General features: G+C 37.6%; 2 protein-coding genes across 20 annotated transcripts in view; one reads left to right on the plus strand and one right to left on the minus strand.

Annotated features, from left to right (window-relative positions):
- Fip1l1 (factor interacting with PAPOLA and CPSF1) overlaps positions 1 to 6,754 on the plus strand; it is a 73,283-nt gene extending 66,529 nt beyond the window's left edge. For all 16 annotated transcript variants that reach the window (XM_015482110.2, XM_015482105.2, XM_015482106.2 and 13 more), the window contains 2 exons: positions 2,689 to 2,826; positions 3,525 to 6,754. In XM_015482110.2, coding sequence (XP_015337596.1) covers positions 2,689 to 2,826; positions 3,525 to 3,672 — 286 coding nt within the window. In that variant the 3' untranslated portion in view covers positions 3,673 to 6,754. The remainder of the gene's footprint in view (positions 1 to 2,688; positions 2,827 to 3,524) is intronic.
- The window catches only part of Lnx1 (ligand of numb-protein X 1), a 166,082-nt gene continuing 146,926 nt past the window's right edge, over positions 4,650 to 23,805 (minus strand). For all 4 annotated transcript variants that reach the window (XM_048784475.1, XM_048784474.1, XM_048784476.1 and 1 more), the window contains 4 exons: positions 22,650 to 22,827; positions 20,593 to 20,821; positions 5,621 to 5,779; positions 4,650 to 5,235 (listed from right to left, as the gene is read on the minus strand). In XM_048784475.1, coding sequence (XP_048640432.1) covers positions 5,100 to 5,235; positions 5,621 to 5,779; positions 20,593 to 20,821; positions 22,650 to 22,827 — 702 coding nt within the window. In that variant the 3' untranslated portion in view covers positions 4,650 to 5,099. The remainder of the gene's footprint in view (positions 5,236 to 5,620; positions 5,780 to 20,592; positions 20,822 to 22,649; positions 22,828 to 23,805) is intronic.

Consider the following 23,805-nt stretch of genomic DNA (forward strand, 5'->3'; position numbering starts at 1 on the left):
CAGACCCCCCCCCGCCCCCCGCCGCAAAAAAAGGTGTGTGTGTGTATGTATGTATATGTCTACACACACTGTTGATAATAGTTAAAATTAGGTAGGGAATTAGGAGTCATTGTTTACCTAAATTTAACTAAAAGCTTAAGGCCAGACAGGCAAAAGGCAAAGGAATTTTATACATTCTAAATCATTCTAGGAAAAAAATTGCCCTCTAGAAAAGCCGCATGAAATATATTAAGTAAAAGCCGTTTGTTTCTGAAGACTGACAGAAATATCTAAAAAGCAGTGTGGTATGTAGTATGTGTTGCATTATAAATTACAGGGTCATTGTTTTGAAAATTATAGGCCAGTTTTGACATCTGTTTTTTAGGCAGCTTAATTGTGGGCCAGAAAGAAGATTGGTCATTCTAGAGTGTTTCAAATGGCTCTAATTATTTCCAGACCCAGAGAAATGTTTATGTTGAAGCCACTTACCAGAAAAGGGATGAAAGTAGGAGGGTCTTCATATTTTACCTATAGGACCAATGCCCCTACGTTCCTGTCATAGAGCTGTGTCTTCATAATCTAAAGGCTATAAAGCTAACAAGAGTTAGTTTTAGGATAAGAGGGAAAAGAGAGGGATACAAATGACAAATTATGAGATAATTGACCTTAATTATTTTTATGTAAATCTAGTTGGGAGTCATTACAAAGACAACTTCATTTTTTGAGAGGGTTTAATTATTATATACATTGGCTGTGGTGCTAGTTTTTCTACTTCAGAGATAAGCAATTCTTACAGGGCCAGTAACCTTTATAAAAAATATTCTGCTTCTGAAAAATTAACTATTAAATCCACCCAAAACTCCCATTTATTGAGTGACTACTCTTATACCAAGCACTTTATTATCAAATGTGCAAAAATCCTGAAAATGATTATTGCCAATTTTACAGGTGAGGAAACCAACGTTTAGAGAGTTTTAGTTATAGCCTGGGTCCCTCGTTTAGTAATTGCTAGTCAGGATGTGATCTGGGTATACTCTGCCATATTCTTTACCCTGCCTGTCATGGCTTGTTGCCTTCTAGTTGACATGTTTCCAGCCTTCCAAGTATAAAGCATGCTTAGGAAAAAATAGATACATATATGTATATACATATGCATATGTATGTAATGTGCATTTTCTATTATTAAACACTTTGAAAATTTAATATGTCACAGATAATTTGGTAGCAGTGTGATTTGGCATTAAACCATACATAGCATTATTGGAACATTACTTTTGCTGGGAGAACACAGATGGCTTGTTCTTTTTATATGGCTTATACTTTGACCTGATTTCATTATATCCCACCAAGATTCTTGAACATTGCAGTGTTTCATGAAGATTAGTAGTTTGTATTAAACATATTTCTACAAACTAAACCTCTTGGATACAGTGTTCTAAAAGATAAATTTATTAGATTAGTGGACTAGAGGAAGGAGATTGAAGGGAGGTAGGAGGTATGGGATAAGAGAAGAATAGTGGAATGAATCTTACTTAACTTTGCTATGTTCGTAAGAATATACCACAGTGAACCTCACCATTCTGTATATATCCACAAGATACTAATTTTAAAAACAGTGTAAGTAAGTAGCAGGAAGGGGAGTAGAGTAGAGGGAAGGAGAAAGAAAGGGAAAGGGGGAGTACTGGAGACTGAATTAGAACAAATTATATTCCGTGCTTTTATAATTATGTTAAAATCAATCCCAATGTTTTGTATAGCTAAAAAAGAACCAATAAAAGTTTTAAAAAGATAAATTTTTAATGTGAGAGAATTTACTGATGTTATGTTGTAGAAAGTTATGATTTCTATGTCAACCTCCCCACCCCACTCCCTAAAAAAAGAAGACTTGAAGGGTAAGAGAAAGATCGAGTGAGGAGTGTCAGTTAAAAGACATGAAAAGAGTGACAGATCTAGGAAGGAAAAGAAAAACTACTCTTTAACTCTGGCCATCAGTTCCAGTTTATGTAATTCTGTTTAAAATGAAGAGCTGTAGCTTACACTTATGAATTCAGCATTATTAGCCATGTGCAAACAAACCCCCACCCCTAAGAGTTGTAGTATGAAATAATTGGGAATGCCAGAATGCAGGTATGTCCTGTCTTCTCTATGGGTGTTATAGAAGTTGGTTTGATGTCTCTGTTCTTCATATTTGTACCTCTCTGCTAGTCGAATGTATTTTCTATAATTGATAAGCCAAATATTTAAGATCTGCTTTCTACCTTGTAGGCATTGTGAACCATATATTTTTAGAATCCTTACTGTGTGTCCAGGACTTTACAGATAATGTAGGAATTTTGATTAGAAATCTGATATATACAAATATGCTTTTAATTCTAAATGGAGCAAAAAGAAACTTGCTAATTAAAATTTAAAGGAGTTAATAGTTCCCATTTTTTAAAATAAATACAAAAGTATTACATGAAATCTATGTTATAACATTTATGACAGCACAGAATAGACATAATGTGTAATTATCATATTTTGTATTCTTACATTAGATCTAGTACTAATTTGTGACTCTCAGTTCAACAAATACTTATTCCCCACCTACCCTGTGAGATGCCAATATGCAGGTTTCTGTTGGACTTCAGAGTCTCTTCCTTTGTAATATGCAGTAATGAAGAATAAATAGTCCAGTGTCAAGAAAACTTGTTTCCATTTCTGTTGCAGTGATGAAGAGCGATACAGATACAGGGAATATGCAGAAAGAGGCTACGAGCGTCACAGGGCAAGTCGAGAGAAAGAAGAACGACATAGAGAAAGACGACACAGAGAGAAAGAGGAAACCAGACACAAGTCATCTCGCAGGTAGGGAATTACTTTGAAACCAAGATACAAACTGATTTGACTTCAAAAAGTAAAAGCAGACATTTCCAAATATCCAGTAGAGTACATGTTCCTAACTGGAAGACTGAGGATATTCTGTTGAAATAGTTGTTTCCTCATGAGCTTCAACAAAGATTTTTAAATCTTAACAAAACTACATTTAGTAACCAAAATCCATAATTTACATGGAATAAAAATAATCATGAGAGAGTTGGGTTTATTACATTATCTCATTCCAAGGGGGGGAATTTTCGTTTATGAAACAATTCTTAATAGTAAGTATTATTAATCAAAGTAATGTTTGTTTTAGAGAAAAAAGTTAGGGCTTATAGTTGAAAAAAAATCATTAAATTTTAATACCTATTGTTTGCTGAAAATCAGCCTGATAGCATTGTACTTCCTGTTTTGATAAAGTGCTTCCGTTGCCAATTTCTATTTAGTCTTTCAGAATAAAGTAAATGGGAATCTGGGATATTACCAGTGAAGATGCCCCTATAATGTAATCTTCATGAAAGTCTCATCAAAACTGATTTCTTTGCAAAATGCGTTTAAGAGGGAAAGAAGGGGTTAAATTATCTTAAACCTAGTTCTGAATTATGAATTCACTTTAAATGGGTTGATTTTTGTCACTACTTGTGTTTTTAAACATTTTTAAACACAACACTCTTGTTTTTCTTTAGTAATAGTAGACGTCGCCACGAAAGTGAAGAAGGAGACAGTCACAGGAGACACAAGCACAAAAAGTCTAAAAGAAGCAAAGAAGGAAAAGAAGCTGGCAGTGAGCCTGCCCCCGAACAGGAGAGCACTGAAGCTGCACCTGCGGAGTAGGCACACTTTTCGCCTTTTGTGTATATGAGTGCCAGAAATAGAAACTATTAATCTTGTTATTTTTCTGGATAATGTTTAAGAAATTTACCTTTAATCTTGTTCTGTTAGTATGGAAAGTTTAACTTTTTTCCCCAAAATAAACGTGAATTTTTCATGTTAAGTTAAAAATCTTTGTCTTGTAATATTTAAAAAAAATAAAAGACAGCTATGACTTTATATTCAAGAAAGTAATGTGAATGAGTCACTTAGCAGGGAATTTAAAGAGCTTTCTTTAGCTTATGCACATACACAGTAAGTACCTGATGGAGGTCAAGGATCCACCTTGGCCACAGGCTTCTTGTAAATGCATCACCAGTCTCATAAGAGGTCGCACTGCAAAGGCATTAAAAGGCCCCCCTGAGTCTTTAACATTACTGCTATGGCAGTCCTGCTTAAGCATACTAAAGAACTTATACACTTTTTTTATATTATAATTTTTTATAACAAGTTTTCAGCATTATAAATTTGTGTCCATGGTAAAACTGAACCGGATACTTTTATATCCAAATTAATGAAATCTAGAAAGCATTTGGGTGACCTGTAAAGTAACTTTTCTCTGTGTAGTTTTTAGCAGGCACATATAGATACTCGTCACTGTGACACAAAGTTGAATTGCCTCATGGCCAGCTCTGAGCCAGGGTCAAGCCGGTTTCACCTTTCTTGAGGTGTTTTCCAAGGCTTATTGATAGAGTAGTATGTGGATTTTTTAATACCATTACTAACTATATTGTGAATAAAAATAAACTTCATGATAGGAGATTTAGATTAGTCATTTCTTGTTAAAACTAAGAAAACAAAAGTGAAACAGAATTTTAGGGATAACTTTAGAAGGCATTTATAAATTGTGGTAACAACTTGGTGTTTCAAAGATAGAATTACTGGGATTTTTTAAATGGATGATAATAGAAGTAAACAATAGAATCAAATACAAAGACAACTATGATTTTTGAAAAATATTTTATTTCTCAGTTGATGAAATAAATGTTTCTGAGCAATGCATTTTTTAAAAAAAATCCTCTGGCTTTTGAATTAAAAATCACCATATACACTCTTTCTAAAACTAAGTATGTACCAGATTTTTTTTATTTAAATCACTGATTTGAATTCAGTGGGGCATATAAACTATTTCATTTGGACTTTTTAATTAAGTGTAAAAATATAAACTTAAAGTTGTAATGATAAATCTTCCACACTGAATTAAAAACTATTAATAGTGGTTTTTATTTTGAGAATATTCTCTGAGGTGTAACTGGCTTTCATTAGGTCATTATTTTTTTTTTTTTTTTTTACATTTTTACAATGTATTCTTTAAATATAAAACTTGATAAATACATTTCTTCAACTTAGCCTATTTGTGATTTTTGTTTTTCTGAGGCCCATCATTGATTTTATAAAAAAGTGCCAGGCCAAGAAACAATAGTGAGGGTAATTCTTCCTTTAAGTTCTTTCAGCATCCTTGCCAAGCAAGCATGTATCATGCCTGATGTACTTCTACCATTGACAGCAAGAAGAATATCACCACATCTAAAACAAAACAAGATAGATTATTAATATTTTAGTCCATTGCTTAAATTTTTATTGGTCCTAGTTTTTGCTATATCTGTTCATTTTAATTACATATTACTCTAGTTGAGGATCCCCCCACCCCCTAAAATTCTCCAAACTCACTATTCATTCAGCTTGTGTTAGAAGGGATGCTAAAAGTACAGGAAGTTGCAGTACTGGGACCAAGAGGGCGTGTAATTTTGAATTTCTTAGAAATTAAATGCTACACAATGTTTAATTTCTTATACCCCCCCCCCCACAATAAGTACAGTACCTACATACTTTGTTTCAAATGGGTCCTTACTTTTGCATGTAGAAAACAAAATATATGAATGTAAGTTTTTTGTTAAGTAGTTGTCATTACCTAATTCTTCCATCATTGTATGCTGGTGTTCCTTCAACAATGGATTTGATAAAAAAAGGTTTGTTTCCATTGTATTCTTCATAACCTCCTACAATGCAGAAGCCCAGGCTTCCAGCTGTGTTTCTTCGTAATACAACATCTTTACAGTTATATAAGTACCTGAAATAGAATGTAATCAGTGTATCTGCACAGTTAAAAGTTTTAACTGTTAATAATTGTGATTTCATCTCCCATTCTTTTTATTGGCATTTTTTTTAGGCCAAGTAGCACTGGAGAGGTCCCATTCAAATTCTCTCATAGTCCAGTCACCTTCATACCTTAAGCCAGCTCTTTGTAATTGATTCTCTGTTTTCCATAGCTGAAGACCCTTAAAAAAATCACGTGTTATGTTCAGTTTTTATGTCTTCTGGGAAAGATAATCATAATTCTGACAAGTTTGAATATGCATTAGTTGAGTATGCCTGAATCCTTATTGATAAACCAAAGTGAAACATTCCTGTGAATATCTTAATTTTATGTACTTGTGGATATAAATTTTTAATGAAGGCAAAGATCCTTTGAGTAAATGATTATTATCAATGAGAAAAATTTAAACTTACACTAATTAATGAAGTTCTGCAATTTTCTTGGTCTTTGAAAAATATTAGTTGATACTAATTTAAGCTCAGAAGCATGCAGGCATGAAAAGAATAGACATTGAGGCACATTTAAAGATTATAGGAATAAATCACATTGGAGGAAAAACAACCTGGCATAAACTGAATTAGAAGTTATAAAAGGAATGGGAGAAGGAAAGACCACATCTTTTCTGTAAATGACTAGAATCCTCAAAATAGAAAATGAAATTAAAGAGAATCTTTTGCTATTCAGTGCTCATCAGATCAGTGTTCACATATGTTCAGGCCAGGTGCAAACTGTGTTCCAGTTACCATAGAGACAGGTGTGTCAGGAGCTAGAGTTTATTCTGAAATCCCCCTGTCCACCTTGTGTAGCTGTAGTTCCAGAACTGGTCTGACAGAAAATTAGCATTTTCATTTTGATAAAAATCAAGGTATGACTGTTTTGTTTATAAACTGTACCTTAAAATATTCATTAACTGTTTTTTGACACCAATAAAAAGTCTCTTGTAAAATATTTAATGAAGTTGGTCATTACATGTGCTACTGACCTTGCTTGTCAATGTAACCTAACACTTCATGATGTTGCTGACTTTCAAAGGCTTTGGGATTGGTTTGATGGATACTTTTAAAATGTGCTAAAATTCAACACCATACCAAATTTTGATTTGTATCCGTTGTCCTACAACATTTACAGTAATTGATTTTGTTCACCAAGATGACAGCAAAAAGTATGAGTGAATTTCATTAAGTGAGAAAGATGCCTTTTTTGTTGTAAAATATTTGCTCTGTTTCATAGTAAACCTTGATATCAGTAGCCAATTCATCCTATAAGAGCTGTGGTCTTTGGGTACACATCTAAAAGAAAAAAATTTTTCTTAGTTGTCAGTCAGTGAACCTTTATTATATGGTGCTGAGAATTGAACCCAGTGCCTCACACATGTTAGGCAAGTGCTGTACCACTGAGCCACAACCCCAGCCACTTTGGATACACATATTACATAATGGTCAATGCTCAGTACAAAGCAGGTAATCACCTGTTCCCCAAACCCCTAGCATTATACACCAACCTGGGTGGTTGTGTGCAGTTTTGGGGAGAAAGGAAGCTCAGAAGCGTGCAGGCATGAAGTGAATGGAAATTGAGGCACACTTAGATTTTAAGGATAATTCATATAGAAGGAAAAACAAATACTTAGATCTGATTCCAAACAAGCTTGGGTGATTTCTCTTCCAAAGTCATGAACTATTATCTGTTTTAACATTTCCTAGTTGTGATTCTTTAATACACACACGCACACACAAACAGAGCACTACTTGAAACTGCAGTGTTTCTCATTCTTTTGTCTGCTGCTTATGGTTGGTTGGTTTTTTTTCTTTAAGTATCTCCTGGGAAATTATTTGACCCTTAAGGAATATTTTATTCCATACAAATAAACAACCATCTAAAACTTAACATTTTCAACCTTTTTTAAGTCACAAGTGTGTTTATTTTTCTGGACTCCTTCGAAAGCAGGTGTCTTCTTGGGTCATTTTTCAGATGTTTGACATTTGGATATTGCCATTCTCTAGATACTGGGAGTATATTGGTGAATAACACAGAGATTCTTGCAGCATTCATTCACCTAGGTATCAGGTTAATAAGTTTGTTTTGTTTACAGGGTTTTCATTTGTGTTGTCTAGTACTTACCTTTGTTGTATGTAGCAGCAAGAGCTCAGTATATTAAGTCCTTTCTAGTCAGGCCCTGGTTAGTTGATACTTAAGGGCATTGTTTTCTTAGGTTGCATTATTTTACTTCCCAGTGGAGAAACTGGTAGCTGGGTTTTTTTGTTGTTTGTTTATTTTTTCTTTTTCTTTTTTGTAGTTGAACAGCATGCCTTTATTTTATTTTTATGCAGTGCTGAGGATCAAACCAGTGCCTCACACGTGCTAGGCAAGTATTCTATACTGAGCCACAACCCCAGCCCCTGGCAGCTGTTTCTGATCAGTGGTCTTTGGGATTAAGCAACTTTACCATCTGAATATAAATATGAGCTTTTTTCCTATTCTGAATTCAGTCTCTAAATTTAGGGTTAAGACATGACATAGTATAAGGAATAACAAGGACTTCGGTCATTTTTTCCCAGTGAGAAAATATGATTACCTCAAATATAAATTCAGCTCTATTGAATAAGTTGAGTATGGGGAAGTCTCAAGTGGCTCAGGAAACTCAGGAAGCTAAGGTTTTTCTAAATTTTTGTTTTCTAAATTTTCTGTATTGTCCTATATGCCAATTTATTCAATAAGACACTTGAGAATACGAGCCTGGGTAATTCATGGTGGTAGAATAGCAGAGGTTGGAAAGACAGTGAGTGAATGAAGGATATTTATTTGGAGCTTGCCCTGAGTGCAGGAAATTCAATCTATAACCAGTATTTGCCTTTTAACAAAACAGTTGCCTTTTAACTTTGCTACCCCTGTTTGTTCAGAAAGGTTTTAACTTTTTAGCTTGAATTGCGTGTAACCATTACTAGTAACTCAATGAATTTGAGTGTACAGTACAGAGCCTCCTATTATTGATTAACTTTGTTTATCCCAGCTTCTGAAACAGCTATGTCTCAGCCAGTGGTGAAGGACCACCTTTTATTTATTTATTTTTATTTCCAGCTCACATTTTTATTATATTTCAATGTAAAAGTATTTCAGTGAATCTAAAACAGAATGAATTACAAAAACAATAGTTCACTTAAAGTGTTTAACAGAGATTTACCCATGATTTCTCAAGTTTTCAAATCTGAATGAAATTAAACACAGGTACACTAAAATAGGTTGGAAATAACCCAGAATTTATATGTTAATATTATTACTATATTGTCATATGCTATATTTTTATTCTTTTTAGGCATACATGACAGTCAAGTGTATTTCGACTACATACATGGAGTATAACTTATTCTAATTAGAATCCCATTCTGTTATATGCTATATTTACGTTTTTATGGGCGTTCCACATATTGGACAGTGGGACAGAAAGGATTAATATAGATGACCATTGTTACAACTTTTTATTAACTCAGTTACTTTCCAAAAGTTATGAGAGAAATAGTATCCATATTGAATGCCTTTGTGCACCCCTGGAACAAATGTATATAGCATTTTAAGTATGAGATCACCTTATTACTAGGTTGTCTTAAGGATGGTGCTACTTGCAGTGGATAAAGGATATTCAAACTGTATTTTTACTACTGTACTAGAAAAACCAGCCTCAGATGTGTTCATGAGAACAAGAAAAAAATCTAAAGCAATTTTAGTAAGCTTGGATTTTAAAGTTGAATAAAAAAGATAAAGCAGATGATAATTTAACTTCAAGGTTTATCCATTGACGGGGCTGAGGCTGGGGCTCTTCGGTAGAGCGCTCGCCTAGTACGTGAGGTGCTGGGTGCGATCCTCAGCACTACATAAAAAGTAAGTGAATAAATAAAATAAAGTTATCATGTCCAACTACAACCAAAAAAAATTTAAAAATTTATCCAATGATAGTTGTTATAACAATAAAAAGTTACAGTTTTATCTCTCAGATGATGTGAATTTTAGATTCATGAATTTCCTTTTTATCAGTTTTCTGAAAAATCTATAATTATCAAATCTGTAAGATGTATGACGATAACATTTTGCAGATGTGCAATATCAAAACTTACCTCACCACCTCATTGATAATTGCTGTTAAATTACATCATGACAATATATGGAAACTATTCTTCTAAGCTTCTAACTTTCATTTGCCCTTTGATCTTACTGGCCATTGAAAAACATCTTGAATTTCTTCCTTGCAGGAAATATTAAGCTCAGTAAAAATACCAAAGATAATCTGGCAAATAATAAAGTTTGGCTATCCAGTTTACATCTTTAAAAGGTGGAACTAGACTGACTTTCTAGCTTACAGAAAAAAAAAATAAAGGTTCAATCTCTGGTCCAAATATTTTTGAAAGAACTTTTCTTTCTAACCCTCTTATTCAGAATGTGATAACTGTTCTTTATGATTAGTTTCCTTATTTCATAATAAAGAGAGTAAGTTAGAATCTAATGCATTATTAGCCTTTACAGAGCTCTCGGTTGTTACCATATCCCTGAACACATTGTTCAGGTCAGCTGACATCTTTTCTCATAGCAGAGTTTCTCAAAGGAAGCATTGTATCAAGTACATTCATTCAGGTGCAGGTTCTTTAATCTGGGTAAAGACTTCAGAAAGTTTGCCAATCAAAGCATTTGCACCAGCAAAACATAGTCCTACCTAAAATGTAAACATCCAGTTCACTGACAAAAGTAAACTTTTGATGGTGGTATATGGTTCAGTTAGTTATGTTTATTGCCAAAGAATTTTAAAAAGAATTCTCACATCACAATTATGTTTAAAGTTTACACCTACTAAAAGATTTGCCAGCATAGTAATGCCTGTGCACCAATGAAAATGAAAAATATGTTGGAAAAATAAATAAAATAAAATAAATAATAAAATAAGTAAAATGAAAAATATGTTGCTGGCTTTATTCTTCTATAAGTTGGTTTTCTATAATGGTTTTTAGCCCCCAGAAAATGGTACTTTTTTTTTGACCACAGATTCACCCAATGTTTCTAAGCATACGGCTAGTCTTCACAAGTTCCTTGACAATATATTATACTTATTTAAGCTTAGTAACTCAAAATGCTACTTCTTGACTTTTTAATCTAATACCTTTTTCTTTCAAAATTTATTTTGGTTTTGAACTTATTTTGTGTATAAGTGGCATTTATTTATTTCATTGCGTCATCAGCCAATACCTCTGTAAGTAAAGTGGTTTTACCATATTTCTAACAACCTCAGGTACAAAATTAAAGTTCCATAAATAAGTAAAAGTAATATGCACTTTGCCTTTATTTAAAAAAAAATCACTTAGATCATTTGAAATTACTTTTACCATTTGTTTTCAGAAAAGTTATGCCTTGTCTTAACAAAAGTCCAGTGAAACATGATTTATAGTCAACTAGGAAATTTACTTCCTTAATTTGGCTCATAATATTAAAACACATTTAAAACACGTTTGATTTTTAAAAATTCAATGATTGCAAAATTAAAATCTTATCATCTCACAGGTTTTTTCAAAGATTTTGTTAACAATTGAAAAATTAAAGGTACCGTTGGTGGTAGGGTGGGGTCCTGCTTTGCCTAACTAGTATGCTTGCACAAGTTAACTCACCAAGCAAGTTCAAGATGAGTTTGCTGGTCATATGCCAGAATAATTAGCCATGTCAAGTTGCTATAAAAATTTCCAAATGACCTCAATTTCTGCTCTTACCAATAATGTAGTTTGTGTATCAAGCACTGGTCTCACCTACTGCTCTAGATAATTTTTTGAAACTGTAAAATACTTAAGAAATATTATGCATTTCTTTAAAATTTCTTTAAAAATTTCTCTAGATAATTTTTGAAGCTGTAAAATACTGAAGAAATATTACACATTTCTTTAAAATTTCTTTAAAAAGTTATTCTTAAGGAAAAATGTTAGACTAAGATTCTGCCTAAACAGGAGGATAAAATTTAAAATTCTTTGTTAGATAAATTTTACTGTAGTATCTGTTCATCCTTATTTTTATCATTGCCAGTAATGACTACTCCCCAAATTCTCATTTCAAGTATTCCATTCTGACCCCTTCTGTGATCTTTCCAAACTATTTACTTAATGCCCCATTCTTACAAATGTTTGATTGCATTTGGACGGCTGCGTACTATCGTCTAGGTAGTTAAGAAAGGGCTCTAAAGAGATGCCAGTTAGTCCATCACCTGAATCCCAAGAAGTAGGTGAAGCATGGAAGAGCATTCCAGGAAGGAAGAGTCTGGACCATTTTACATTTAGGAGAAAACAGAATGTGAACTAAAACTTATAAGAAGAAACAGACCAGGAAGATGAATTAACCTGTGTTTGAGATAATCTGTAACAGGGCTAAACTTGGAAATGCTATCTTAAGTTTTCTTCTAGTGGTTTTCTCATTATAAAAAATTATAGCCTCTTATTCTTAAAATTATATTCAAATATTGTATGCCAATCTATATTCAGTATTTCATATTAAAATATTTTGGGGGCTGGAGGTGTAGCTCAGTGTGGCACAGCATGTGCTCAGTTTTTTTTTTTTTTTAAGAAAAACCATCTTCCAGATGGTTCTACCTTGTTTATTTTCTGGTTTCCATGTTCCCTTGGCACTCACTTTGTTCCAGATTATATAGAGTATGCAAAACTGGATTCTTTCTCACACAAATCAGAAGGTTCTGGTGTCCTGTTAAACCTAGTTCACGGTCATAGCAGGGAAGCAATGATGTTTGGAACCAGGAAAAGATGTACCACGAGCCATCCCCAAATCTGACTATGCTCAGTCTTCTACCACACTGTTTTGAAAATGCTTTTAAAGCCAGCATTTTTACAGTGATGTGTTTTGACCTTTGAAACATATTTTGGACATTTCCTTGCAAGTATTTCTATTACATCAATTTTGGTTGTGAGACCTGAGCTTTAATCATTTAAAAGATTGAGCCAGGGCCCAATGACATTGTTCTTTAGTAAGTTAATCAGATTAGTGATAGACATTATTACTTTATAAAATACAACTAGAGATCATAATACATGCATGGAAACACACTGAATTCCAAAGCAACAACCATGAAGATAGGCACTCCTATAAGGTTGTGGTCTCCAACTTCTAGTAATTCTTGGAGTCTCTACTCAGTTCCTTCTTCTACCTCACCTGGCCACAGTCTGCTTCTCTGAGGTTCTCACACTTCTCTCGCTCACAAGTTCTAGTCACAGTCTTTTTGCTATTGCTGGTCTATGCCAGGTCGGTTCTTACCTTTAGCTTTGGTGTTAACTGATCTCCTGTGTGGAATACACTGCCATGCTCCACATGACTACATGTGTCAGTGATTTGATGTTCACCCACAGTGTCCTAAGACCTAGGTGTAGGTTTGGAGAAAATGTACACCATTAGATAATTCTGAGGGTTGTGAATCTGCCAGGCAGATGGTCCAAAAGGGTGGTTAAGAAAGGACTCTAAAGAGATGCCATTTAGTCCATCACCTGAATCCAAGAACAAGGTAGCTATGTGAAACATGGCAGAGTCTTCCAGGAAGGAAGTGCCTGGATCATTTTACCTTTAGGAGAAAATAGAATGTTAAATGTGGAAAATACTGATTAAAAAAAAATGGTTGCAGCAAGTGTCCAAATCTAGTGGATATTTTCCTGTTCTCTTGGTGTCCTTCAAGGCTCCCCTTTCCACAGTCCCCCTACTCAGTAGACCTCAACATTCCCTAAGTCCCTATCCTGTCCTATCGGGCCACCATGATCAGGAGCAGAGCACGTAGGAGCTTAGCACGTACTCTTAGCCTTGAGCAATGAAGGTGTGGAACTGGCTTCCGCTTGGCAAGGAAGTGCAGCTCTCGGAGTGGGTGTCCCCCAGTGGGACTGGGCGACACCCCGTTTGCTGTAACACAATCCCTTGCCTTCTTTAGGTGGAATATTCTCAAATGGCTTCTCCCAATAGATGGGAGAGTTTCGGGCATGCTGTCTTTCTTTTGCCTGCCTCTCTTGCCTCCTTTGTGGGAGCTGAGGTCGAGCAGCCGTCACTGAACCCCCCAAAAGGTATTTTCTGTCTCGGTGTGGTTATTTAGTAGCCGATCAGGTACTGTGCCATCTGCATATTGATCCTGCCCCGATCTAATTTTATCTTAGACTTTCCTCCAAAGTGTGATCCCAAAGTATGTGCCTTTCAGGGAAGATAAAAATAATTTTCATAGTAGATATGATCTGCCTTTTTTACTCTCATTATGAGCACACCAATAGTATTTTCCAGATGGTGGGTGATATGACAAGAGACTGAACACAGAAGAAAACACAAAAATCCAGTTATCATCTATTACACCAAGCATTAAGAGGTCTTCAAGTAACACAAAACAATGCCACTCTCACTAATTTTTTAGAAAATATTTTTCTCATAAAGGTGTTATTAAAATATCCCTTAGACTTATTTGTAGTAAGGTAAATATGAGATACACATAAAGAAAAACTCTTTGTGATAATAAATACCTTTTTATTTAAGAGACATTTATGTATGTCTTGTATGTCCCACTCAAAATGTCCTGAACAACTACTATCCCCTCATTCTTCTCTTTTCTTTTTGGAACTAGGCATTGAATTCAGGGGCACTCAATGATCACTGAGCCACATCCTCCTATGTTTGTATTTTCTTTAGAGACACGGTCTCACTTAGTTGCTTAGACCTTTGCTTTTGCTGAGGCTGGCTTTGAACTTGGAATCCTCCTGCCTCAGCCTCCAGAGCCACTGGAATTACAGGCATGCACCACCACACCCAGCCTCTCATTCTTTCTTAATGTGACAAAATAATTGCGCTAATGGCCCTAATTCTTCATACCACCTTCCTTGTGTCTATGATAGTTTGTAGTGTCCAACTGCTTTGTTTCTAGCTTGGCTATAAGAGTATCAGTGGGATGTTTGCCTCAGCCAGCCAAAGCCTAGACATCCAAGCATGGCCAGATAGGATCACCAGCAGTGCCATCCAAATGACCCAAGAACAGAGCATAAATATATGTGCAAGCCAGTCAAGATCAACCAAGCCTAGCCCAGGCCAGACGAACCCCCTAGACTGATTGATAATCAAAATGATTCTTATATTCTACCAAGGGTTTGCAGCTGGTTGTTATGTAGCACAACTGTGAAAACAATTGGTATTCCTGCTCTCCTCTTTTGGTCATATCATCCAACAAGATGACACAGACCACCCACTCCAATGTCTTGTCTAGTTTCCTAAAGTAGCATGTGTCTCGCAAGCATCCATGAGTTTATGATAACTTTCACAATTCATTATTTTAAATAATTTATGATGACATTTTGTTATTTACTTCATTTGGTTTAGAATAAAGTTCTTGAAGGTCATTCCTAGTATACAGTAGATTACTTTATTCTTTCATTCAACAAACGTTTGTTAAGCACAGCCACTTAAAGACCTTCAGGAATATTAAGCATTCTTTTCTGTTGGAGGCTCCACCCATTATTATAGCAAATGTCTTAAAAGAGAATTTAATATCTCATATTAAATGTAGGTAGGTTTGGGCTGGGGGTGTGGCTCAAGTGGTAGGGCGCTCTCCTAGCATGCATGGGGCGCTGGGTTCGATCCTCAGCACCACATACAAATAAAATAAAGATATTGTGTCCACTGAAAACTAAAAAATAAATATTAAAAAAATTCTCTCTCTCTCTCTCTCTCTCTCAAAAAAAAATGTAGGTAGGTTTGGGGCAGATATTAAAAAAATACTTTAAGAAATAATTTTGCTCTTGAAATGATTTGGCCATGAATAACTAACTCATTTGATTTTTGATTGATAATGACTTACTAATAATCATCCCATAGGGAAGGTGATGGGGTGGGGGAAGTGACAAGAAACTTGAGGCCTAAACTGTGAGCAATGACAAAAGCTATACAGACTCTTCTGGGGCTGTTATAAGAAATACCAGGTAAATGACAAAGACTGTGTCATTCATATTCCTCCAGAACTGGCTTTATGGTAGAGAAAAAAACAAATGACATAACTCAAATTATTAAAGCTAAACATAGGCTTAACATCCTATTGGGAATGCTCCCCAAACTTATTAGTGCACAGTGCTTAAAATTACATAGACTTCAAAACAAAACTGGTTGAACTTCCAGCTCTGCCTTTTAATAGCCACACAACTGGGCAACTTAACCACTCTGAGATTAGATTATGTTTAGTGTCAGGATGCTCTTAATATCTAATTCACAGAACTGATGTGAGTTGTCAGTGAGTGAAAAATGTAAAACATGATGCTCTTGGAAGAGTGCCTGGCACACAGGAAGCATTAGCCACCGGGCCTCTTTGTTAGTACTCCATGACACGGCTGTGCCTGACAATGTCACTGTCTCACAATCGAATGTGAAAGATTTTTGGCTAAAAAAAAGAGAATCCCTGATATCTGCTGCTTTGCTAGTCACTATAGACAATTGTGATTAAAATGTTTTTAAGAGTTTCAGAAGACTAAAAGGTTAAATTCTAAGGAAGAGGAGAAATGAGTTAATGCATATTTTTATCATACTAGTTCAGATGAGAGCATGAATTGAAAGCCTTCCAGATGTGGGTCACAGGCCTTGAGATCCAACAAAGAAGAAATCAGAAAGCCGTCAATGTTTTCTGAATCGCCTCCTATTGGATGGGAGCTGACAACTTGTATAGCTGGGAGGCAACGTCACTTCTGGCACACAGTGCTCTCTCAACAAGGGCACTATTGATAATGCACATTTGCCTTGAGCTTTATCACTCATTTTTACGCTCTCTGCCACCGCCTGTATCTTACAACAGTGGCTCAGCAGAGATACTTGCAGCTCATTGTGCCAATGTCACCTTCTTCTGTGTATTCTGTGTATCTAGCTTGGCTATATCATGAGGACATGATATACCCAAGGACATGATTGCAATGCTTTTCCTGATTCAAGACCTGCAGACATATTATGTTTTCATGGAGAACCTTAGGTAACTGGCTGAACCACACAATAGGGAAAAAAGCTATGTAAGAGTGTATATGCTACCACAGTGTGTGTGTGTGTGTACACATGCATACATGGACCAGACTCAGCAAGCGACAGCCCAGCATACTACCTGAATTTGTTAAGAAAGCTTTATTAAAACATAGAGCCATTCATTCACAGATTAAATATGGCTGCTCTTCAGCTACAACAGCAGAATTGAGTAGTTGTCAAGAGACTACACGGCCCCCCAAACCTTAAGTCTCTGGCTCTTTTCAGAGTCTGCCAGCCTCTGACATAGGCTCTCCCTGGGAAAAGTTCACAAGAAATTGGTAACACTGATCACCTCTGTTGAGTGGATCTGAGAGGACCAGGGTGGGAGGGAGACCCACTTTCCACTCCCCCCATACTCTTTGAACCCTCTGAGTTTTGTACTGTTTATTGTATTACTGCAGGAGAGACAGGAATGAAGGAAACAAAGACTTTCCAGAGTCCTGGAAGTCAGTGCTGTCTGGGCTGGCATTACAGCACCTTCCCTTCGGCTCTCCTCTCAGAGGAAATGAGCAAATCCAGCCTTAATCCAAGGCCAAATGACAGAAAGTGAAGAGAGGAGGCCATCACTGGGCTGTATTTGGAGAGAAAAGCACTCCACACGGACCTGCCTTACGAGAATGAACCACGGGGGACCTTGACTACATGACAAAATCACTTTCAGACAAAAACTAAAACATGACTGAAGATTCAAGTTTCAGAAACTTTTTTAAAAATAAAAATTTTTTGAAGTATTACTCTCTTCTACTCAGCTTCGGCTGTAAAATGTTTCAAGATTTAAAGTGTCAAAACCCGGTTTTCAACTTCTAAGCATTTTTTTAAAGTGTACTGTTTTAAATTAATTTATCATATCGTGAAGGTTCAAAACGAAATCTAGGTCAGTTTGTATCTGAGGCAGGGAAGCTTTTAACATTTAAAAAAAAAAAAAATGAAAGGGACCTATCTCCAGCCTCAAGAAAAAACATTCTAAAACCAAATATCTTCCAGTATCTTGCTTTCACTCATTTAATCCTGTGCCAGTATGTCATCTTCAGCAACTCTAATATTTGATATTTAAGTCACATATTGGAAATCAGTAAGGTCGTCTTCTGAAGGTCAGTGTTTACTCCAATGCAGGTGAGCAAACACTGGTTTATCTGTCCTTTGCATATTTAATTTCTGTACAGAGCTATTTAGTGGGGTGTCTCAAACCTCTCACTATGTGAAATGACTTCATACTTCACTTACGTCCCACTAAAATGACAACAGAAAGCTTCTAAAATGCTTCTCAGGAGCAGGCACTAAGGAGGCATGAGCTGAGAAGCATCTCAACCAGCAGATGCTTGGCTTCTGGGCAAAGGCGAAGTGTTCTGCTGCTTGTTGGCTTTCTGTATTAAAAAAGGCTTTATGTACACCCAGGGTTTGTGTATTCCTGTGGCCAACTGAAAGAGGCAGTGGCAAAGCCACAGTCAGCCTCCATACAAGTTCCTGGGAGTGCCAATAGCAGATTAGGCAAAAGTGAAGCTTCCTCTGGGCAGACGCAGCTCAGCTCCTAAGTGTGTAAATGCAGACTTGAAGTCTACTCGCTTGTTAGAGTCTGTAAACAAGTCAGGATGGCGCCTGGCAAATGTTAGAGTCTGTAAACAAGTCTGGATGGCGCCTGGCATTTTGCCAGGGGAATGTTAGAGTCTGTAAACAAGTCTGGATAGCGCCTGGCATTTTGCCAGAGGGAGTGGTTTGTGAAGTAACTCCAGCGAGCCATTAAGTGTGGAGATTCCTTATTGGTTGACTGATGTATCTAGTTTATGCTAATTAAGATAAGCTGTGTGGAATGTATAAATACCTCTGTTGTCCTGCAATAAATGGCTCCCACTCCTGCTGTATCAACGTACACAAGTTGTTCGTCACCCCCCAGGCTATTTTGCCATAGCCCGATTGGTGGCCCGTTACAGGGAGCCCCGGGACACTTGGGGGTAAGTGACGAAAAAAAAGCTGCCCATCCATAGATAGGACGGGAGCAAATCTGCTCGTCCCTTGGCAGATAGGGCGAGAGGAAAAATGGCCATTTTGAGAAAATGGAAAAGATTGATACAGTATGTTTGTGTCTTGTTTTGTCTTGAAATGTTGTATTGTCTTTGTGACGAAAATATGGAAGGGGTGTTAAGTAAATTACTAAGGGAAGGAGGCACCCCAGTGGAACCAAGAGCAGTTAGGGCATGTGTTGATAAGAGCCCAGGAACTCTAGTCAGAAAGAAAAAAAGTTCAGAAGAAGAAGGATTATCAGGAAAAAAGTTGCAGCAAAAGGCTATTACTGAATACTTTTCGTTACCGGAGGGTGCGTGAATCGGTGCAGCAGCCTCCACGTGCACGAGCCAGTCATGGCACAGCAAGGACTTTCCAAGCAGCGGCAGCCGACTCTTCCCTGCCCCCGACCCGGGGAGCGGGACGCCACTGCGAGAGCCCAAATCCAGGCACAGTCTCGAAGGCTCTTGCTCCCTGTGCCCGGAAGCAATTTGAGACCGGGACTCTCCCCAGGGCCATCTGGGGCTGCCCGGGATGCTACAGCCGCACCAGCGTCCCTGATGTTTGGTCATTTTCAATGCCAATAACTAATCTACAATGGTTCTCCCACACCTGGAGGCTGATGAATAATGAGCACTATTAAGGCTTATTTCAAATGTAAAAAACCTTGAGATAATGTACTAAATTGTTCAGAAGGTTGTTTTCTTAGTGGAATGCTACAGGATTTTCTTCAGCCATCCGGAGTTCCTGCCTTCATCCCAGTGCCAGTGAAGACGAAGGTGAAAGAATTTCCAGTGTTGCTGAGAACCGGATGAAACTTCAGATCAAGCTAACTGCCTGCAGAACTCACCTGGACTGTGATTTAAGCTAGCTGCCTGCAGAACTTACCTGGACTGTGAGTTAATCTATTGAGACACTGCTTTACCTGGACTGAGACAACAAACTGTAATCTACAACAAAATGTAACTCGGTATCTTTGCTAACAGTGTCATTGCTGGTATAATTTTTCCAAGGGCTTCTTGCATGGAGCCATCAATTGGCTTGGTATTGTGGCATTTTGTATCCTCCCCTTCTGCTTGTAGCAGATTGTTTGTGGTGTTTGTGTAAAAACCACTATGGTCGTTATTTAAATTAAACAAAAGGGGGAAATGTTAGAGTCTGTAAACAAGTCAGGATGGCGCCTGGCATTTTGCCAGAGGGAGTGGTTTGTGAAGTAACTCCAGCGAGCCATTAAATGTAGAGATTCCTTATTGGTTGACTGCTGTATCTAGTTTATGCTAATTAAGATAAGCTGTGTGGAATGTATAAATACCTCTGTTGTCCTACAATAAACGGCTCCCACTCCTACTGTATCAACGTACACAAGTTGTTCGTCAACCCCCCCCCCCACTATTTTGCTGCAGCCGGACTGCCAGCCAGCCGGGCTGTGGCACTCGCTCTTGCCTGTCTGCTGAGCTGCTTGTTGCATGAACAACATATTCAGATGTACATGGCACCTCTGCAAATATTCAGTGTGAGTGCCTGACCATGTTTGTGTATCCAGACCTCTGTCCCTGCCTTAGGATCACTACATCGTGCATTTTCAGTAACCAACAGGAAGACAGAATTATTTCAAACAATCCCATAACCAAGACTAGGTCTCATTAAGATGCTAGTGCCATGAATCAGCCCAAGAGAGTGAAAACAGTGGTTTAAGAAATGGAATCATTTTTCCCCCGTCCCCAGAGGGATGGACTGTTGAAACTCACCGTGGTAATTCCAGCCACATGACCCAGGACGGGGCCCAGTCACCGGGTGGGGTCAGGTTGTGGTTGGAGTCCAGGGCGGCTGGGTTGCTGCCATCTTCTGGGGGCTCCTGTTCTTTGACTTCCAAGGCTCTGAGTACCACCGAGGAGGATGTGCTTTTCAGTAAGGCAACCGCCTCGCTCCTGCTGACTTCTGTGAGCTCAGTCCCATTGACACTCAACAAAATGTCACCTGATGGCCAAACAAGCAGAAGCCATGTTTAGTGAGTGCACACAGGGCCCATCTACTTCAAGGGCAAAGGGACAAGGATGTGGGACATGAAGAGGGCATGCGTGTATCACTTGTCCCTGGCGTTGATGTGAGGCTGCTCCTCACAGAGCGAACTCCCTCTGTACTCTTTGAACAGGGGAGCAATGCTGTTTGTTTGGGGTTATCTAAAGACTATCTATTGGCGTTTGGCCTTTGCTTTAAAAATCAAAAAAAACTCTACTTTTCATTCTTTTTGTTTGTTCTTAGCATAAAGCGGGAGCTCTTGGCCAAAGCTCCAGCAACGCTCAGAGCCTGGCATAGAGCCCAAGCCCAATAAATAGGGAAAGACCAGATGATAAGAAGCTACCCCTGATGGCCCTGGCAGAGGAGTCCAGAGCAGCTAAGTAAGACAGGGTCTGGACCTGCGCTCTTAGGTGGAAAAAAGAGTGAACGTTTCTGCTGTCTGTCTAGGGATGCAGCTAAGCACCTATGTGTGCAGGACCATGTCCATACACCCTGGGTATCGTATTCCAGCTCGTATTCCCTCAGTGATTCACTTCAGTTGGACTGCGTTGTTCTGCACGCAGGCTCTCGCAGAAAAGCCAGAGAAATGAAAATACAAACCTTCCCTATTGTCATTTTCTATTCTTTCATCTCTCCTGTTCTTCGGCTTCTCTTCTTGATCATCTTTTTTTTTTTTTTTATACAGAATAACCACAGCAGGAGTCAATAGGCAAGGAAATACAGATGGAAAGGCCTGGAGTCCTTGCTGATGTGTCAAGCATCCTTGGGGTGGCCGACTGAGGTCTTAACACGCCAGCCCCCGGGGTTCTCAGGCTGAGCAACTGGTCTTCAGAAACTTCACATTTTTCTCTCTTACCGCTTACCCTTCAAAGGTGGAATTGTCCATCCACCTAAGCTACCCCTTTGTGGGCATTGACAATACTGTTACCCCTATGTACTTGTAGAAGTAATTTTTTAAAAATTTATTTCTTTCATACATGATAATAATGGAATGCATCACATTCATAACTATCCATTCACAGCACAATTTTTCATAACTCTGTATATGAAGTATGTTCATGCCAAATTATGTCATTATACATGAGCTCTCTTATTGATTTTTTTTGCCTTACAATTCTTATTACACATTTATACCATCATTTATCATATCTCTGTATGTATATAAGGTATGTTGACATCAAATTCACATCTTCATACATGTATTTTGTGTAATGATGACCGTCTCCTTCCAACCACCACCTCCCTTCACTTAAAGTAGCCCAGGAAATGTGTGATGAAGGAGGGTGAAACACTTTTTCTCTAATGAGAAAACACCTAGTGCAATACCGCTAAATCAAAATCTACCAAATAATTCCTCTTATCCCACCCATAAAATGGAACAATTCATGAATTATTTTCGTCATAGGATCAATCCAATAAAGAACCACTTAGAATGAACACAACCATTTTATATAGGTTTTATATATATTAGGATATATAACCAAATTATATCTTAGAAGCAACTGCCTCATAACGGCAGCCATTGCCTGTTCGTTCTTGGCACAGCCTGGTGGTTCTAGCTTTACCGGCAGGCTAACCGGCCCCTAACAATCCCTATGGACAAAGGAGTGAACCCCGGTCCAGCTGTTTTGTGCCAACTAATCATGGTCAGCCCCTAACTGATGTCCTAGCCAGATCCCTCTCACATTGTCTTGGTAATTCTTGAAATCAGTAACCTAGCCTAGCGAGCTTTAATTTCCTCTTAGAGCTCTGCCACCCCAGTGTCTTAATTCTCTTTGCTTTTTACCTGTTTTTATTCTTCCATCTCTGCTTATGACTCCTCCAGGTTCAACGCTGATGACGTAGATAGGCAAGTCCCATTCCCGATGTGATGCTCCTCCTGAAACGGTCATGCCGAGAGATTCACTGGGGTCTTTTCGAACATTTATCACTTTCTCGTGACAGGTGGCTGCAGGATGGAAGGGCTGAAGGCACAGACAGAAAAAAAAAACATGGTGCATGTATTCACAAGTGGGTTGTCTTCATGCAAAAATGACCAAAGTTGCATACGTTATGAAAATTGAATCAATACGATGACGGTCCTTGGGATCACAGAGAAAGACACAAAAAAGGACTGTCATTTTGCATCCCTCTACAGCAGGTACATTATCCCAAATTCTATAGGCGAACTCAGAGAGAGTTTCCATTTGAAAAGGCAGTAGTAAAAATGGGGGGACAGCCAGGTTGGAGATGAGGGGAGAAATCTGAGGTATACAAAGTGAACTGTATCTCAAATTGGTCAAGCAAGTCACCCATTCTGGAGATGGTGAGTCAACATCTCAAAAACCCTCATCCTTGATGAATATCAGGAATGTTTTGTAAGTTGAAAAACAAGTGACCCTTGCTTCTCTCTTCTCGGTGCTTACTGCACAGCCTTGTCTGCACTCAGCGAAGTTATGATTAACTGAGCATCGAGGGGTTCAACAGGATGAACCAAAGGAACACCACACAAATGAAATTTTAGTCAGAACATAAAAAACTAAGACATCAAACAAGCCATTATGTCCACGTATGTCCATGTGTCCCGAATCTCCATTTGCTCTCCTAATCCGAGAGAGGTCTTAGGCAGTGATGGAAAAACCCAAGTCTCTCAAAAAATCCTTCACATAGCATTTCCGATCCTGGGGAGGGGAGGAGGAAAGTATGATGGAAATAATCTTTTTTATTTTTCTTTTCTCCCCACTCTTCCTTCCATACTTTGAAGACCTTGCAATGTTCCTTAATGCTGAAAAACAATTTCTGATGAAATAGTTCAAGCAGATTAAAAATAATCATACTGCCCAATACTTGGTCAGCCAAGGATTCATCACTCAAGCTAGACAAAATAAATATATTTAAGAATATTTGCTCTGGATTTTTAAAGTAAAAATTTAGACACCTAAAAAAACTGTATGCAGAATAAC

The sequence above is a fragment of the Marmota marmota genome, unplaced genomic scaffold (assembly GCF_001458135.2).
Source record: "Marmota marmota marmota unplaced genomic scaffold, marMar, whole genome shotgun sequence".
Lineage (NCBI taxonomy): Eukaryota > Metazoa > Chordata > Mammalia > Rodentia > Sciuridae > Marmota > Marmota marmota.